The 18,519-nt window shown below is 40.6% G+C and overlaps 2 protein-coding genes across 2 annotated transcripts in view; one reads left to right on the top strand and one right to left on the bottom strand.

The window, feature by feature from the left end:
* hcn4 (hyperpolarization activated cyclic nucleotide-gated potassium channel 4) overlaps positions 1-7,538 on the bottom strand; it is a 64,558-nt gene extending 57,020 nt beyond the window's left edge. Inside the window, exon 1 of the mRNA XM_070969426.1 lies at positions 6,360-7,538. Coding sequence (XP_070825527.1) covers positions 6,360-7,042 — 683 coding nt within the window. The 5' untranslated portion in view covers positions 7,043-7,538. The remainder of the gene's footprint in view (positions 1-6,359) is intronic.
* A 3,108-nt stretch (positions 7,539-10,646) lies between these two features.
* rec114 (REC114 meiotic recombination protein) lies at positions 10,647-18,501 on the top strand. Its single transcript, XM_070969587.1, has 6 exons — positions 10,647-10,730; positions 12,514-12,603; positions 16,121-16,204; positions 16,613-16,790; positions 18,038-18,108; positions 18,337-18,501. The coding sequence occupies exons 1-6, from the start codon at positions 10,647-10,649 to the stop codon at positions 18,499-18,501; spliced, it is 672 nt and encodes a 223-aa protein (XP_070825688.1).
* Positions 18,502-18,519: the final 18 nt, after the last annotated feature.

Here is an 18,519-nt window from a genome sequence, read left to right as displayed (position 1 = left end):
ACAGTACAACTTCTCCCCTGCACGGACAGGTGAAGTCAACGAGGGACAAGCGTCAGGTCATTGTGCAGACTGAGCAGGCACTCTTTATGTATATCTATATATATTTTGTGCACTCGTCTCTTTCTCAAAACAAGAAGTGGTGCGAAAACGATTCTGTAGCATAGCCAGAAGCAGAGCGTGTCAACAGGAATACATAAAGGTCAATGGAGGTCTTGGTTGCTCTCATGTCACACACAAGGCACTTCAAACGTGACTTGACTATGGACTGATAATTTGTCAACAAATATAGATTTTCTCCATCAACCGCCCTCAAATGATGAGATAAGTGAAAGTGACATATTTACCTCTAGTCAGTGGGACAATAATCACATCTGTCCAGCAGCAAGAGAAATACATTTGACACTGAAATGTGCTCAAAGGGGAAAAACTCGCGAATGGTTCTTGGCTGACTAGTGCTGTGTATCCACCTGGAGAGATTATAAATTGATGTTGCAGCGCAGAGGATGGTGGCGTGGGAAGGACAACATTACATTTGTCAGGTGACCAAAACACATCAAGCATTTCCAGCTGGGTGACATGCGGCACTTAACAGAAAATGCTCCCTGCAGGCTTTCCCATTTTCAAAATGTATATGATGTCCAATCAATCAATATAATCTGACCTCCAGATTACCATCACTTTGCCAAGGTTAAACTCAGCTGTCTGCCTAATACGTAAAGATGAATTAAATGACATATCAGGGGGCGAGGGGACACTCACCTATGAAAAAAAAAAAAAGGAATGAAAAAGTCATTGTTTTACAGTTGTGATCACGTGTGCTGATTTCACACTCCCACACAAGTGTGCCTGGCGAGGTCACACGGTACTGTTCAATCATTCTGCCACTATGACAGGCAACCTTCCACCCACCGGCCATGCACATCCTCCCTGGGCTCCCTCCATTAAATAAATTGTGCTGTAATAATCTCTTGGCTCCTAATATTCGTGGATGAGCACAGCAGTCTATTTTGATTACCCCACTTTCAGGCCCAGCCAGAACCATCTGTAATCCCCATGTTTTACCCTCACTAAATTAAAAGAGGAATTATTTAATGGAGACCGAAAGGAATAGAGTGTCATTCATCCTATGTAGTGTCAAAAGGCCTTTTCCTCCAACTTTCCCATGCAGATTAGCACTCTGAGACAAAAAGACGACGTGGTCCACGAGGGGACACTAACACTCTGCAGTCTGGGCACAATTCATGCATCTTTTATTCAAAAATGGTCTAAATGTGGCTCTTAATGTGCAGCCTTTACATTGCTCTACTGCACCTCCAGCACCTCGCCTTGACTTTTGTGTAATTCTCACCCAGACTATGAGTCCTGCCACCGCCACAAGAAGGGGAATTACCCTCGCTGCAGCCGTCTATGTTTCTCCATCTCATTTTTCAATAAATGCAGCGATCGCGAGCCGGAGGCCCCGCAGGACCCAAACAGATCAATAGCAAAACGTACTCTCAAATCAACTGTAATCAACCTGACTGAACTAGAGAATGCTGTTATTTAATCTGATCCCATACGCCCGCGAACACAATACACACAGACACATGTGCACACACTCCGGTACAGTAAGAGTATTGTATCTTCAACGAAAAGCCTGTGGCTGTGAGTGGCAGCTAATGCTTGATAAGGACTGTAAAGCTAAGACGTACAGTATTCAAATATCTCAGAATTCATCGAGCCAATGACGACCGTGGGATTTATTTTTCCACATTTATCACAAAGGACAAGGGCAGTGTAATTGCAGGTAGCGCAAAGATTGTCCTTAGTCTTTATAGATATAAAAATGTGTAAAAGTCAATATAGTTATGCTCATATTGTGAGAAGCTGTCCAATTTATTTGGGCTAATGGAAGACAATAAACATGCTATGACTCACTTTAGCAGGAGAACGAAAACATAAAATTAGAAACTGGCTGCATGAGTAGATAACATAAACGGCTTGAGGAACACAGTTCATTTAGTCAACACTTTGCTTCAAACTTAGCTCCCTTTAACTGTATCACAACCTTAATGTGCACATCTGTGACTACGTCTGCTCTACTTTTCTTTAATGTATTCTCTGCAAAAAACAACAGAGGCAAAATTGTAAGATGTCTATTCAGAGGATTTATTTTTGCCACTGTCTAGGTACGAGTCTTCTGGGAAACAGAACTGGATGTGCGGGAGAAATAAAAGGCTGTTTAAAGGAGTGGACTTTGCAGAGGCGACGGAAGGATTCGCCTGACTGTTGCAAAGGGATTTAACTGATTGACAGAAACTGCAGGACAGTCGACCCCCCTCTCTGATAGTGTTGGCAACACGCTTCTAAAGGAAAAAGGGAGATTAATGGAGCCTTCAGTACAAAAAGAAAGTTCTTATGTGCAACATCTCCTTTTCTATCTCCCCAGGGAAATGTGGAAGACTTTCCAACAGATGTGTCCTCTGGGCTCTAAATCACAAGATAATTAAAAGGCACTTGACGATCAGAGGGCTGCATTCTAATATTGTGTGGCGCTATTTGTGTAGAACTCAGTTGCATTGATACCACTCCGAGGTAAGAAAAAAAAATCATTACCTGGTTTTCATCATACCAAGATAGAGGGTCTATTCTGTGAGAGGGGTATCATTTTGTCAGTCAAGCGCTGAAATATTCTATTTTTAAAAGGGGCAATAAGCATTATATGACATCTAGAGATTTAGACCAAGGACATTGTCCATGGTTTTCAGCACAGTTTATGGTTATAGCAGCTTTTAAATAGGAAATGTAAAGTCACATTTTGAGGAGCTGGCAGAGCTGTGCGGATATCCAACAGAAGCAGCCAGTGAGGAGCAGGGCGGGGGTGGGGTGGGGGGGGGGCAGCCAGTAATCTCACCATCAATTATAATGTTCAACAATCCTATCAACCCCCCACAGATATTTTACGGTCAAGAAACGTAGGCATCATCCTTCTTTAAAGGGCTCCATATGAATCAGGAATTTTGTAGCAAAGCCTGTCTCCTTGTGTTTTTTTTGGGGGGGTGGGGGGGTGGGGGGGTTGGGGTGCCACTCACTCGGTTAACTGACCGCATCTGCTCACTGGCTTGTTCAGAATCGAAGGAGGCTGTTCAGCTTTGGATCTGGAAATGAGGCTGTAGATTGGATTATGATGCCATTTTTAATCCGTCTTTTTCCCTTGCAAGATATTTCTCCTCCCTTGCTTCTTAGCGTTATACAAAACTTGACAAGAGGAGATTTTGCTGAATTCCGGCGCAGTGATGACTATGTGATTTCTTGTGACACTCTAATTTGAGCTTATAGTGGCAAAGCTTTGATGCAGACATGGGAATAAAACTTTTAGTCACAGAGACCCTTCTCTTCTCGTGGCCCATTAAAAGGTCCCACTCATCTCCTTGTGTACTTTAATTACAGTCATCTTGTCCTGTCTCTGATCCTGATTTTGGAGGAAGCATCATGTTTCTCCTTCAGTTCATTAAAAATAAAATAGTAGCTGTAACTCATCTCAGCATGCTGCGTTAACTCACTGACATAACATACTATTTCTCCATCTGGCAGGGAGATGGGTTTCAAATATGATATGAAGCATTTAAATACTGATAAAAAGGTGCCATCGACATCGACCTCCTTCTGTAATAACTCATTATCCTTTAATCTACATGTGAATTACGGAGTTGCTTTGTCTTCTTCATGTTGTCTCAGAGAAATGGACAAGAGTCTTCTTCCCAAACAGAGTTAGCCGAAGCGCAGGTTCATTTTTTACCCTCCTGCTTGAGTGCCACATCTGTGGTTTTAATTGTAGAGTGATTACGTAATCATAGTGGCGAGTGATTGAATCACAAGCAAACTGCTCTCAAATCGCCAAAATGTTTAATTATGGTAATATGAAGTATCCTTCCTCAGACCCCAAACAAGTGGCTGGCTAACCTCATTTTTCAGAGCACTTCTCTCTCAGTGCACGTTCATTTATCTGTTTATTTTAGAGCATCTCGCTGAGAAAGTGCAGTGCGGAGCCCCGGTTTCAGCATCTTGCTCAAAGACACTTCAAAACTGATGGCTGGTGCCAAGTCCCTGACCTTTCGGTATCAGGACAGTCTCCCCAAGCCCCAAATCACCCTTCCCCATGACATTTAACACTGTGAGTAAGAGAGCAGGGGGGTCAGAGGAATCGCAACCAGCTGGGAGGAGCATCACAAAAATGGCAAACTGTCGAATACATGTCTCACTTGCTGATGATGACCTGTCTAAACTGTGTGTGGATGTGGAAATAGGAATCGCTGATAAGCGTGGTGTTTTAGTATAGCTGCAAATACGTCCCAAACAACATTATGCTTGACATGCCTCAGACAGGCTTGTACCTGTTTACAGGATTTGACTGAGCAGACACTGGCAAAGTACTGTATGCCAGACGTTGTACCTGAATTGTTATTCACATATCTCCCCTCTTTCTTTTCTCAAGTGCATATTGGCGCGATTAAGAAATACTTTTTCACGACAGTTTGAGACAGCTGATGTATGAGTCAGTCTTAAAAACAACATTCAGCAGACAACATCCAGTCTAGCCACCACAGTGCTGCTTCTCTCAGGATAAACAGGCAGACAAATGTGTCTGTTTTCTATTCTAGGAAGAGTCTTATTTAATCTTTTCCACTGACAACCTGGGCCTGTGAACAACTCACACTGCAACTCTCATGTCTCTCAGTCAAGTCAGACATCTTGTTCATGTGGTAGAAAAACACACTTTTGGTTGGAAGTGAGTTTCTATATCACACGCAATTACGCCATCACAGCCACTGAAACAGCAGGCAACATTCAATGTCACAGACAAGGAGAAATACAGTATGAGTGACAAGAACAATCTTTCTGTAGGTCCTTTAATAGAGGCACAAATATCTCCACATGCTTTAAATGATACGAAGTAGACGTGAACTAACTGCCAACGCTGACACAGCTCCGAATGAAGTCCTTCAAACGAGAGGAAAATGTGTTCAATTTTAAAAAAGTAAACAAGGTCCATTACTTGACTTACAACGCAAGCTATGAAGAAGTCAAATTAGATTTTTTTTAATCAAATTTGATTCAACCGGACATGTTGAAGGAAGCAAATTCTGTGAGCACTTTTCAATCAAAACCACATCATTGCATGAGGTCCATCCAATAATGCCAAGATCCTACACGCTCGTGTGTGCCACAGTGTGTATAATGTGTAGAGTGTGTAGTTTGACCCAAAGTATTGCTGTTTTGGTGACAAACAAGAAGTGTAAACAAACTGCTGACCAGCACCTCTTAGAAATTGGCCACCTGAGATGCTGAAAATGCACATACACACATAGATATGCATTTGAGTTAAACTGCTGCGTATCATCATTTGTTTAAAAGCAATGCATCACCATCTTTCTAAAATCCAGAAAGCAAGGATGAAGGACCTTAAATCCAGCCTTGCTTGGCAGTTAAGAGCCTCCATGTGGCCGTGAATCAGATGCATATGGCCAATAACAAAGTCAAGGGCACTAACAACAGAGAGGAATCTGTAGGCCGATACAGGAGTGCTCCTGGACGTTCCCTGTTTAGCTTTGCGGCTGCAGTTTGTCACTAGAGTAGACGATGCTATTAAATGCTGACTTCAAATGTGTCGATCATTTCAAAATTGATCTAGCAGTATAATCACTGGTAAAACTTAATTAAACTCAAATGGCTTTTGCTCGTTACTTTTCAAAATACCATGTAAAAAAGGAGGATAAAATAAATATGTAAAGCTTTAACGACAGTTTGAAGTGAGGGCCTGATCACTAGCCCTCATCAGTGAGAAACCATGGCCCCTGTGCACAAGTTTTCTCAAATCAAGGAGAAACCTCTAAACGGCTGCAAGTATGCATCCTATGGATAGCATTTGCACAAGATAGGTAAATTGGCCTATTTAGCAAAGGTTGAGCTATCTGTGGGTCGTTCCATAACACAACTCAGTGTAACTACAGGCCTCGTGAGTAATATGTACATACCCTGAAACTCATGAATATAATTCCTCTGCTGACACTGAAAAATCTGATGAATCTATAAACTAATTAGTAAATTGCAATTGCAATTTACAGGACAATACAGGCAATTGATTATAATTATGGCTTTGGTCAAATGTCATCTTTCAACGCAAAGCAGTAAGATAAGTGATGAAGGTGCTGTCAGGCTGAAGGAAACAATGAATGGGCTGCTCTTGAGCTGATGAATGCCCTCATAAATGATCAACACACACTGAGAAAACATCTGGGCCTGTGCGAGGCATCGACGTGACGCTTCACTCTAAACCTTTTGTTGTTTGGAGAGCTTGAGTATAAGATGTCTAAATTTACCTGAAATCACTGTACGGGTGAATGATCCAAAATCCGGCGGATTTAACCCGCTCTTGTTCTCGTTCAACCGCCTTCTCACTTCCAAACATCCTCAGGGAGAACTTGTTGACCCCTGGTTGAAGCATTGCTCCAAACTGTCTGTGTATGAACCCAGCTTGATATAATCTCTCGTCGTCCGGCAGAATTTGATCAATGCCATCCAACTTTATAAACCCTGACTGCTGGTCTGGGGAATCTTTCTGGCCGCCGCCGCCGCTCGCCCCTTGCGCGCCTTGATCCGGCGGCCCATCACCGATGGCTCCGGGGGGGCTCTCCTCGCTCGGGGTGACATCCCCCTCGGTGATGAGGCGCCTCTCCTCCGCCGAGTCAGAGTCGTGCACATGCCGACTTGTGATGGACGAGAGACTGCCACGAAATCTCCGGCAGTCTCCATTTGAGCTGGTCTTCATCGGTCTTCCTATGTCCGTCTCCATGATCACAGACTCCCCACTTTTGGTCTCCCCGATGCCTTTGCAGCTTCCCCCAGAGGTCGGCGACGGTGACGGTAGAGGCTTCATCCTAATACTCTTCCTCCGGGTGTCCTTGTCTGCGTCTTCTCCTTCGCCCATTATAGATGCTTTCTGTCCAATGTGCTGTGGCAAACTGTAGAGCCTTTTACGCATGGAAGAGTGCAACCTGTCCATTATGACATTGAGACACAGTGGAGAAAATTCAATGAACCCAGATTGTTAGGCTGTACGAGAGCTAACGATTATTGCCACCAGCCCCACGCTCCCTATCTGTTCGTGAGAGCGATCAGTCTGGAGCTAATCTGAATCCATGAAAGCCTGCTGCACATGACATGGACCGCCGTGGCTCTACTGAAGCAGATGAGAGATAGTCTTTTTCATAATTAGACTACCTGACAGTTTGCATATGTCCTCACGCACAGCCTGGGCGGTCCGCTTGGCCATTGCGTCCCCGATGTACATCTTTGTGCCGCTCCGACATTGTGCGCAAAAGTGGAAAAAACTGCTTGAAAGTCACCTTAGCGTGACATGTGAGGGACGTGCCGACGGACCGTGATATGGAGACGAGGGAAAGGTCATGCACGACGCAGGATGCGCTTTTCACCAGATGTCTTGCCAGCTGCCATCAAATAACGCGACACAATCATGCAAAATACAGTAGAGCATTCCAGGGACCGCTGACATCACTGATCCATAGTCATGGTGCGTTTTGGCGAATTGTGAATATTCATGATGCTGATCTATTGGGTTGCCATAGGAGCGAGAACTGCAAATAAGCTCAGCCCACCTTGTTTAAAGGGGAATGCTCTTCCCATTCTTAAAACGCTCTCCTGTTCTCTTAAGTTAAGGCTACAGGTAGGCGATGCAAACCCATTGTTCAGCCTTCCAGTGGGCACCGCTTGGAAGAACCGCCTGTTTGCCATCCCTATTATCAGCCTGATCCACTGCGTAATTTGCGCACACGAATACAGTTGAGGTTTATTATTAGGCTTGTCTATAATTTGGCAAACGGTGTTTTATCAAACAGGCGAGACTTGTAGGTATGCGACTTATCTCTCACATGCCAATACATAAATAGGTACATACTGGATTTCCTTATTATTTGTCCAATTATGGCTTTATAATATAATATAGGCCTATCTTTGTGGTGCCACAGCACATTGCCTGTTAGAATGGACAAATATATTTTTAAATAGTTTTTCCTGTTTTTACTGATAAACAAATACAAAGCATATTGTCAAGAGAATAACAAATGTATGATCTTATGAGTAAACCCTTTTTGCAACTGTTTGTTCCCTTGCCTTCCCTGCACTGCTTTTAATGACATGGCTCAGTAATGATATGTAGCTGTAGGGAACTTCCCCATCATTTCCCCACACGCAATTAATCATTTATGGCATGTATGTGAAAAAGGATGTACCTTTGTCAGCCTGGATTCTGAGCCTTTATGTCATTTATTCACAATGACCACACTGTTAATCTAATTGTGTCTGTGACAAACACAAATAAACTTTCATTTAGCAAAGTAGATACATGATACTTTCATTGTGTGTATAGGTCCTTTACTTTCTGTTCATTTCAATATGAGAAAAAGTCATCCTATTAGCTCCAACATTCTACCCTTATATAAGCTGGCAGACAAACCCAAAATGTTCACATTGTAATTAGTCACGGCTCATTTTATCGATGATGTTGGGGAAGATATTTTTTACTGTACTCGCTTTGCACAAAAGTACATATCTTGGTCACAATTGAAAAAAAAAATTCAAAAAGGTACACTCAAAAATTTTAGTTACATGTTCATATCTACAAAATGGCATACAGTCCATGATATCAGATATCATATTGGTAGCTGCCTCAAAAATCTATTATCAGTTAGGTGAAAGAGTAGAACCTGAATGATGAAGAACACTTAAAACACTTAAAATGATTAATTATTTGAAATAGAACATGAATAATTGGATTAAACATTTAATCCAACAATCAGCATTTTTTTTGATTTCAGAACAATGCAAAACCTTTGAGAGACTTCAGCTGTTTATTGGTCCCAGTGTCATTATAAGACATACACGAAAACATGTAGGCTCTCCTTTTAAGTCATAACTACCATACTAAACACACACGTCACAAAAATAAACAGTCCATCTGTACAATCTGTAGTATTACTCTAAGATGAACATATGTTTTGTCACAGTGCTAGTCAGAAATGCTGTCAGTGTTTCCCTCCTCACACTGAACGCAGATCAAAAATTCAAATGTAGAAAGCATAATCCACATGACCACACACTATGTGATTGTGACATAAAGGTTCAGGGTCAATGCTGTTCAGAGTTGTTTAGTGTGGGTGTTCACAATCTGAATTGATTCAGGTTGTTTTGTTTGTCAGGCCTTTTCTTGCCATTGTCTGTTGTAAGTCCTACCTGTGCTCTGCTGTGTCCCTCTTGTTAGGCAAGTTAGCAGCCAGATCTGGGAAGAAAAAATACAGTAGGGAGATGAGACTGGATGCTGAGCAGCAAACTGCTTTGAGCTACAGTAGACGTGGCAGAAATCTAACAGAGCTGGAGCAACACACTGGCCATGCTGAAATAACAGCTGATATTAGCTTATTCTAGATATACTGGTCTCAATAAATGTCGGCGATAACTAACAAGAAGTTTTGAAGTCAGTCCTTAAATAACTTCACCTGACAGCACTGACAAGTTACTTACTGTATTACACACACAATACATATTCCAGCATTCTTTGCACTGCTATACCAACCAGACCCAAACTCTTTCTACTGTATCTCTTTAGATAAGCAGTATTTTCATATAGGCCTACTTCCTTGTACAAAATAGCAGCATGTTTGCTTATTCTTGCTCAGGGAAGAAATAAACATGCAATGTCTTAGTCAACATAAGCTGATTGGGATGATAACTATCAATTGCTGGAGGAGTTGTGGGGCTTGGCTACTTGCGGTAGCCACAGGGCACCACAGATCAACACATCAAATCAAAAATTTTCTCCACAAAGTTGTCAATAATCTTCTTGACATCCAGTCAAAACAAGAAAAGTAAGCCATGCCCCTATAGCTCAGTGAGTAAGGTGTGCGCCCGATGTGCTGAGGCTTTCATTCCTTTGCAGTGTCTGCATGTTCAACTCTCACCTGTGAGTCATTGTGTATTGTCTTCAGCTGTTCCTGACATGGTAAAGGCCCAAAATATAATATTTACAAAAACAATATAAAACAACAATTAAAGTCAGAAGGTTTCACAAAGAACAAAAATAATACTTCATCTGGGTGAGACCCATGAAAACCTCTCAGCATTGTTAAATCATAACTTATCCCTTGACTAATAATTCTCAAAATAGCTATCAATGTCTTAATTTTAAATATCTGAAAAGTGACCCCTCAATAAATGTTAGTCAGACATATTCAACTACAACCTTAACTGAAAACCTAACGATACCCCAACTATATATACCTCTCCTATGTCGTTTCCATCTTTCCCATGGTGCCCATCTGCCGCCGCCAGACACTCACATTTCTAATACACGCTCGCTCCCTTTCAATAGTCACTTGCCATAGACTGTTTTCAGATTTGAAACTGCTTTACTTTTAAAAACATAGGTTATAATTGCGTTGAATCTGTCCCTTGGAACTCTGGGTAACTCATAACACTGCTGTCTAGAATGAAAGTGTGAAGAATTCTCATGAGTCTCCGTTAAAATATAAACTCTTACCCCATTGTAGCCATAGGAAAAGTATCAACAGAGAACTTCTTTAACATCACGGGAAATGACCACCAGTCAGGCATGGAGGCTAAAACGCTACGGGCGCTTCGTTCCAGGCTGTGGGGAAACCAGGGGGAAGTCTTGGAAGGTAACTGGTGTTTGCTTTACACTTACTCAAGTACATTATGCTAGCTAGCTATGATTCGCTAACTTTTCCAATTAAGCTAACATTAGCGGCTGTTTAGCATAGCATAGTCTGACACTAGCTGCTCTCAGTTCCAATTAACCATAGTGTGGCCGGTGGAATTTACCGTCATTACAGGTGTTACTTACGGCTCACCTTATCATTATTGTGTACAAAACCATGAATTAAACCTCACTCCATGTATTGTTAGTTTTATTTGGGAGATTACCTTGCTAGCTAGGATACTTGCCCCAGTGTCTGCCTCTCATGTAACATGGGTCATGATAGTAGAAACGAACACAACCACAGTTGGGCTGCCTCTATTTAATGAAGCTATGCATGAGGTTTGACACCCCCATATTATCTCTGGTTTGGTACAAAAGCTAAGTGAGCAAAATAAATATTAAGATGTTCCCATTTGGATATACAAGTCATAGATATTTTCAGTATTTGTTAATCTGTTTTTTTTTTCTTCTTCTGTGTGTTCTTGAGTAATCAGTTAATAATTAAGTGTATACAGTTCCAAAAATGAGAATTATAAATAAAATAAACCACTAAATAAACAATGAACTATCGTCTGAAAATGAGAAAATAACTCTTCACTGTCTGCAGCTTTCACTTGGGAAGCTGTATAAACAAATTTAGAGCGTCTGCAGTTCATGTTGGAGAGAACTGGTGTTGACTGATAAGACCTTTGTTTGAAGTTTTACTCGCAACTAAAACAGTTCTGCAGTGATTCCCAGCCGTGATTTAAATTCAGTTATGGTACTTTATTTGAAAACACAATCCTCACATGCAGTTCAAGACACTAAAACAGATCTCCAGAAATAGAAAATTCATCAGTAGATTGATCAAAATAACGTGAAAGGGATACAAATTTGTAGAAGCATCAGCCAAAAAGTTCAACAGATGTTACTGTAGGTCATCCATTTGACCAGAAAGAATGCATCTGCATGTGCTTTGGGTGTCCTTGGGAAAGAAAGTGAGGGAACTAACCTCTGAAGGGAGTTTGAAGAAAGCTAGTCATGTATATTGTGTATAATGTAGACTGGTCTTAAAATTGTAAATGTTTATATTCCTGAAAGAGATGTAGTGGGTAAAATGTTAATTTCAGTTTGTTTCCACAGAGTAGAAAATGGTCAGTTCTTAGAATAGTGTGTGTGGAAACTGAGCTGGGAAAGCTGTGGCGTAATGAATTAAAGAAATGTTCCGTCAAGAATTGTGGGTTTGTCTTTCATTAACTGCATCAGACTCTAGATGGCAAGCTGGAGCCGTGTGTTTAGTGTGAAGACAGAGATGGATGTCTGAAACCAAAATCTACCTACATTACCAACAAGTATACTGTGTGACAACTCTGAGTAAAACTACAGGAACGGGCAGAAATTCCCAATGATTAATTTAGCAGCATTTACTCTCCATCTATGGGACTCCACCGCAATGCAGGGTGTAATGTATAGTTCATGGCAGTGCAGCTATTTTAATAACAGAAATAACAATTTTAAGAAAATGCTATCAAGTACATGGTGCCTTACCAAATAGGCTGCCAAATCATGTGTGTCCCAGAACAGAGAGACCCATATAAATCAACACTCAGAGACTGCCTCATTTACCTTAATTTGAAACAATGGCACATCTGTTGCCACCAGACATCCTCTAAAATTTATAAATATGTATTTCCATCAAGAGTTGATCTGGAAAACAAATTACAATAACTTTGCACTGGCTAATATTCTTTTCTCTTCACCAGGTATTTGATGCAAATGGCAATAAACCAGAAATTGTCCTCACAATTGTGGAATCTGGCTACTTGCTGGTATTGCAAGGACAACAAAGCTTGGTAGGAAGACTGTGTGGCTATATTGACTGCTTTTCTTTTCCATGCATGGTCCCATATGAAATGCATACAACCTGAACATTAAGCCTTATTTTCCAGATCCTGGTACTCTATGTTTAGATCCAGCCTAATGGGTGTGTTTGTTGGTGGTGAGAAGGCCTATTCTTTGTGTCTTTACAGCTTTCTGAAACTGATTCATGTCACTGCTTCCTATTCATTGTCTTTCAAATGGACTGTTTGAGTGGTGACTCTTACCCTTTTGGGAAAAAGAAGCAAAAAGGCAAAAAAGACCTCTATTGTGAGTTTCCATACAAAAGATTAGTAATTATAGATTGAAATATGCAAAGCTTGTGGTTCAAAATATCACCAGCAAAGGTTTTTCAAATGTTGACAAAAAAGAAAATAGTCTCCTTTGAAATAGACTTTAGTCTCATGAATACAGAGAAATCCTCAGTTTAAAATTGGTGGAGCAGTTCTGTGCTGTACATCACTTCAGTTTGATATTCACATACAGACTTATAGCTCATGACCTTGATATTTCATCTCTAGACTGTAGCAGATGCCGGAACAAGAATCACTGTGTTGCATAGGTGTTGCAGTGAGTAATTGAAAAAAATAAGTTGTGGCTATAGGGGAATAGCTTGAAATCATTTGAGCCTGCAGCTGCAGTTGTTATGCTCCAACACTTGGCAATCTCAAGCACAGCACAGTTGTTATTATTGGTTGTCCTCCCCCATATGGAGGGAACCTTGAATGTGAATTCTATTAATTCATGTCCTCATGTTCTATTAATTCATGTCCCATCTAGGAATGTCCAAAAGACATTCCTAGATGGGACATGACGGCTTCATATTTTGTTTTATGTAAAGACGTATGAGTATTTTTCAACTGAACCTTTCATAGCATGGCTAAAGAAAGTCCAGTCCAGCATTCTCTCAGCAGATTTTCTGGGATGTAAATTTGTTACAGAAATTTACTTTCCAGATAAAAGGCTTTGATGAAGACTATATGAATTATTCTGCAGGAGAGCTTGACATTTCTACTCAAGTCCGATGGGATTTTTATTCCTCAGAACCTTTTGGGCACAGATTCCAAATCAGTGAAAGAACATTATTGTCAAATATTTAAGGTTCAGGCTCATATAAAGCTTAAACTCTTTTCAGCCTTGGTTTGGATTTTGATAGAAATATTTTATGTGGTTGTCAGCTTGGGCATGAAGTTATATGATTCAGTTGAATCACTTGATTCAGGTTCTGGTTTGCCTCATAGAGCATGGACTTGACATTCGTTGTCCTGCTGGTGTGTTGGTTTGTTGACACCCTTGGAACAGCAGAGTGAGACAAACATCTCAATTCCATAACCAGGCCAGTTGTGGACAATCCGGGCAAGGAATTACTAAAGTCACGTGTGTTTAACCAACATTTTCATTCCTGTTAGCTATAGGTGTGTTATGCTGCCGAAGTCTGGTTTAGCACACAAAATAGTCAAAGTAAACCATGAATTTGGGGCTTTTAGCAGTTGTTGTGGCCTTTAGACAAAAAGTTAACTTTCAGTGGAAGAATATGATTCGGTTCTTTATCACTCCTCATATAAAAAGTAAACAACTCCTGAGGCCACAGTCCTGCTAGAGGAACTGTGGCAGCACGGAGGCACATCACTCCCACATCTTCTGGAGTTGTCCGGGAATCCAACCATTTTGGCCAACAGTTAGTACTGTGATAAATGTAGTTTTAGGCTACAATGTCCCAAAGGAATGTACCACACTGTACCTAGGAAACATTGCACAGCTGTACACAAAGAAGACCTCTCCTTGACTAAGATCCTTCTAACAGTGGCAAGGAAGGCCATAACAAAAAAACTGGCTCAAGTCTGACCCACCACAACATTCAGACTGGACAGGAATCATCCAGGAGATCTTTCTGATGGAAAAATTGACATATACCTTAAGACTGAGGAAATTTGCCTTTTACAGAAAATGGGAGAAATGGATTAAAAATTTTTAAGCCCAACCACAATCTAGCTCCTCACAGTGAGTGTATGATTTATTCCTTTACCTATTGCAAATGATTTTCTTTTTGCAATATATGTATATACATGTACGATTTTGTATGTGAATATATATATGTATTACTTTTGCTCGGTTTGACCTGAACTGTGACCTCTGACTCCCCACTGTTCATTGTTATGACATGTAAGTTCCATACAGTAATTGACCCAGACACACTTTTTTTTGTTGTTTGTTTGTTTTTGTACTTTAAAACTAATGAAAAACTAATAAAAATCTAAGTTAAAAAAAAAGTTAACTTTCAGTCCTACAGACAACAGAAATTTGAGGGACTGCTCAGTGTCTCATTAATGGAGTTCTGGCAGGTGACACGGCTATCTTGCTGCGCCAGGGTGCCGAGCCAGACAGATATTCAGGTCAGACTGCAGAGAGCTTTCACTGAGGATGATAGACTGGTCTATTATAGATTGGTGCAGTGAATGCTCAGGAACTTCCAATACAGAGAGCTTCGGCCTATAGGCCGCACGATAAGGTCTGAAGGAAAGCTTTGGAACAAAACTGGAATTTGCTGTATCGTAGAGAATGGAGGTATTGTTGAAGGCCTTATGTGCTCTCCTTAAAATTTGGATACTCCTGACTTTAACAGGCATCACCCTAAAAAGAAATATCAGTCCTCAGTAAATGCAGATGTACTTGGCATTGACTCGTACTCAACATGCAACACATGGTGACAGTTTAAAGGAAGAACACTGCTGGAGGTACTAAACGCAATTGTTCCAAAACACGTTCCTTCATTTGGTGATTTGATAATAATGATTGAGAGTATTGTCTTAGATCTCCTTTATGTGTGTAACTGGGTTCGGAGCTGGTGGCTGTGAAGGCCATAGAATATGATTCACATCATTTTCGTACTCTTTCCAGCAATATGTTTTTGCAATGCCACCAAAGACGCTTGATTAAGATTGGTATAAAAGTACTAAGCATGATGCTGCTGTTAGGATCAAAAATGTGTATAACCAACATTGGATGTAGAATGGCGACGCTTCAGTCCAGCAGAGCACCTACTTCCTGGTCCAATGGTGTTGTTCCAAGGGAAACTCTGTTGGTATACCTACACTGTTATTTTTAAGTCAAACCAAATGTATGTGTAAAGCACATTTAATAAAATAGGCTGATTGGCGTATTAAGCTGTTCGATTGTGTGCATGACAAAGCTCATTGTCGCCTCAAATCTAAGGTTACTGAGTAAACAGAGACCCCTGCAGACAGTTTTAGGTAACTTATCCCTCCATCGGCATGATAAACGAATAATACTCTTTTGTTCATTAATTTCATCAAGTAATTTTTATGAGTGAATGAACGGAAATGAAGTTGGTTTTACTTGGCATAGTGTGAAAGATTATTTTACATTCTTAAAAATCACCAAAAATGGTTTCTGTACAGTTAATGTAGTCTATGGATGAAACAGTCTCCTGTTCTGACTAATGAAGACGTTTATTCTCTCATCTTTTCTCAGGATACAATCCCTTTGCTCTGTGGCTCTGACACTCTCAAAGCACACCAGAAATCTGACAACCTGATGTTTCAATTTACTGTGAAGGTGAGTCGTGAGATGCATTGCAATCCCACAATGGGTACTGTTTTCTCAAGGTCTGTCCTAATACCTTAATTCCCTTGCAAGAACAAGATCATTCTATATATTCAAAATGAAAAGGGAAAACTATAAATACTCTAGATTAGATTTTTTTATACTGTTTATTCAGATACTGTGATGAATGGCCTCCTCATACTGGAACTATTATCTAATTTGCTGTTAAGCATATTGCTCAGACATGAGTTGCCTGAACATCAAATTTAACCGTCTCCTTGTCTGCCAAAGCCTTTTTTTTTTTTTTAGCGTAATGAAATACTGATTTCACAAAAGCAACACACAAACCACAGAGTTTGTTTTCACTGGAGCAGTTCAGATTGACAGTTACAGATTGAATGTATTTGTGGATTTCTGCAGGGAGTGGGCCGCATAATCAGAATGCAGTTTGATGGCGGAAGCAGGGCAGAGGCTATAAAGGAGTGTTCAAGTGCTGTGGAAAAACTGATGGAGTACATGCCTGTCACCACTCAGGACGACGCCTCACAGCCCCGTCATCAGTCCCCCGCTGAGGCCTCTGCACCGCTGATACAGGTTGGCCACTTAACAATTCAGTAAATAAAATGTCTTTATTGATAGCACAACACACAGATCAGGTGCTTGTACATTTCAAATGTGTTGCTCATCGAAATCTCAAAAATAGGCCAGTGACGTAAGTAGTAACTTGAGTGGCGTAGACTTTGTTTGGTAAAAATGAGACACTGATCTTGTCTATGTCACCATTTATTGCACAATATTTTGTAAATTAAAAAAAAAGTATATCAGCGCAATGTAATCTGCCATAATAGAAGGTGTCATATAGTCATAAATGATTGCTTAATCAACAGTATTGTCACATTGCTGTAGTTGGCTTCATGAACACTGGCCATATTATGCTCACTAGATGGTGCTATTTACAATAGTGTCTTGCTGTCAGAGGTGACACTACTGCTACAATAGGTGGACTGATAGTATATACTGTACAGGAGTCATTAGCCAATCACAATACAGCATATGGTGTAGAAAACAGTATGTCCTACCCCAAACACACAGGCACACAGACAGGAATGTAGAACAATGATATATATATATATATATATATATATATATATATATATATATATATATATATATATATATATATATATATAGAGAGAGAGAGAGAGAGAGAGAGAGAGAGAGAGAGAGAGAGAGAGAGAGAGAGAGAGAGAGAGAGAGAGAGAGAGAGAGAGAGAGATATATATAGATATATATGCTATACTAAACTATCTAAACTATCAAAGGGGCATACCCTTTAATCAACTGAAACAATGAGTTCTTAATTTTGCCTTTAACAGTCAAGTTGTTGATTGCGAAAACAAACATTTTTGTCGCAAAGCTAAAAAACAACAAGAAAACGTGCCATTAAAGCATTTCACCAGTTGAAACACACACCGATGACACACTATAAGAATGAGACGCTCTGTCATTCAGCTCTACCTCATTTCAGCGGTGACCTTTTATTTACCGTCAAATACTTTGACGAGCGTGTTCTTAATTAGAAATTGGATTTTGAGTAAAACATAGATCCAGCCATCTGGCTCGCAACATTTAAGGACTGAGAAAGGAATGGACTCTGCGATGGGCTCGAATGTGACCTTTAGCGAACAGACCCACTGAAGGAGTTCACAGTGGAGATGAAAGGGCTTTGAGGGGTGGATATCGTTCAATTAGTAATGAATCCATTGATTGGTCTCTTAACCCTGTGGTGTCATGCTGTGTCTGTTCAATCTTTTTTCTTCTTTTGTGTACAACTATGTTTTACTTGGCAGGGAACGGCTGTGGGAGTTGAGCCTGAGGTTGTCCAAGGATCATTGTCCATCAAGCGTCTCACCCAGGTCTCATATTTAAAAGTAACAGCTAATCAAATTGAACGTCCATTTTTGTGCGACATATTCATTGTAATTTCGCATTAAATTCAACTAAGAAGCACTGAGTTTCATGCGGCGCAGGGCGCTCAGCTAATTAACTTCTTCAAATTATGACCATGAACATAGTCCACTAAAATAACTGCTGCCTCATTAAATTCAATAAAAAAAAATACGTATTTGTTGGACCTTCCACAGCACTTCATGGGAGAGCGTGCTGTCACTCTGCCTCAAGTATATCGCCACAGTTCTTTGGCACAAGGTGACTTGGAGCCCATCCTGCGTATTTGTCTGCTGGATCCCAGCTTTCATGCATTTGTGGAGAAGGTAGAGGGGGAGCTTCAGAAACTGCTTGAAGAATGAAGAATCACAACAACAGCC

The sequence above is a fragment of the Chaetodon trifascialis genome, chromosome 1 (assembly GCF_039877785.1).
Source record: "Chaetodon trifascialis isolate fChaTrf1 chromosome 1, fChaTrf1.hap1, whole genome shotgun sequence".
Classification (NCBI taxonomy): Eukaryota; Metazoa; Chordata; class Actinopteri; order Chaetodontiformes; family Chaetodontidae; genus Chaetodon; species Chaetodon trifascialis.
Note: the sequence above shows the minus strand (reverse complement) of the source record. Positions and strands in the feature narration are given on the sequence as shown.

Bases quoted from the DNA above. Each gene is read 5' to 3' on its own strand.
- rec114 (XM_070969587.1), top strand. From the start codon at position 10,647: ATGACCACCAGTCAGGCATGGAGGCTAAAACGCTACGGGCGCTTCGTT. The intron at 12,604-16,120 runs GTAGGAAGACTG...ATCTTTTCTCAG, and splicing joins TGCAAGGACAACAAAGCTTG to GATACAATCCCTTTGCTCTG. The intron at 18,109-18,336 runs GTCTCATATTTA...GACCTTCCACAG, and splicing joins CCATCAAGCGTCTCACCCAG to CACTTCATGGGAGAGCGTGC.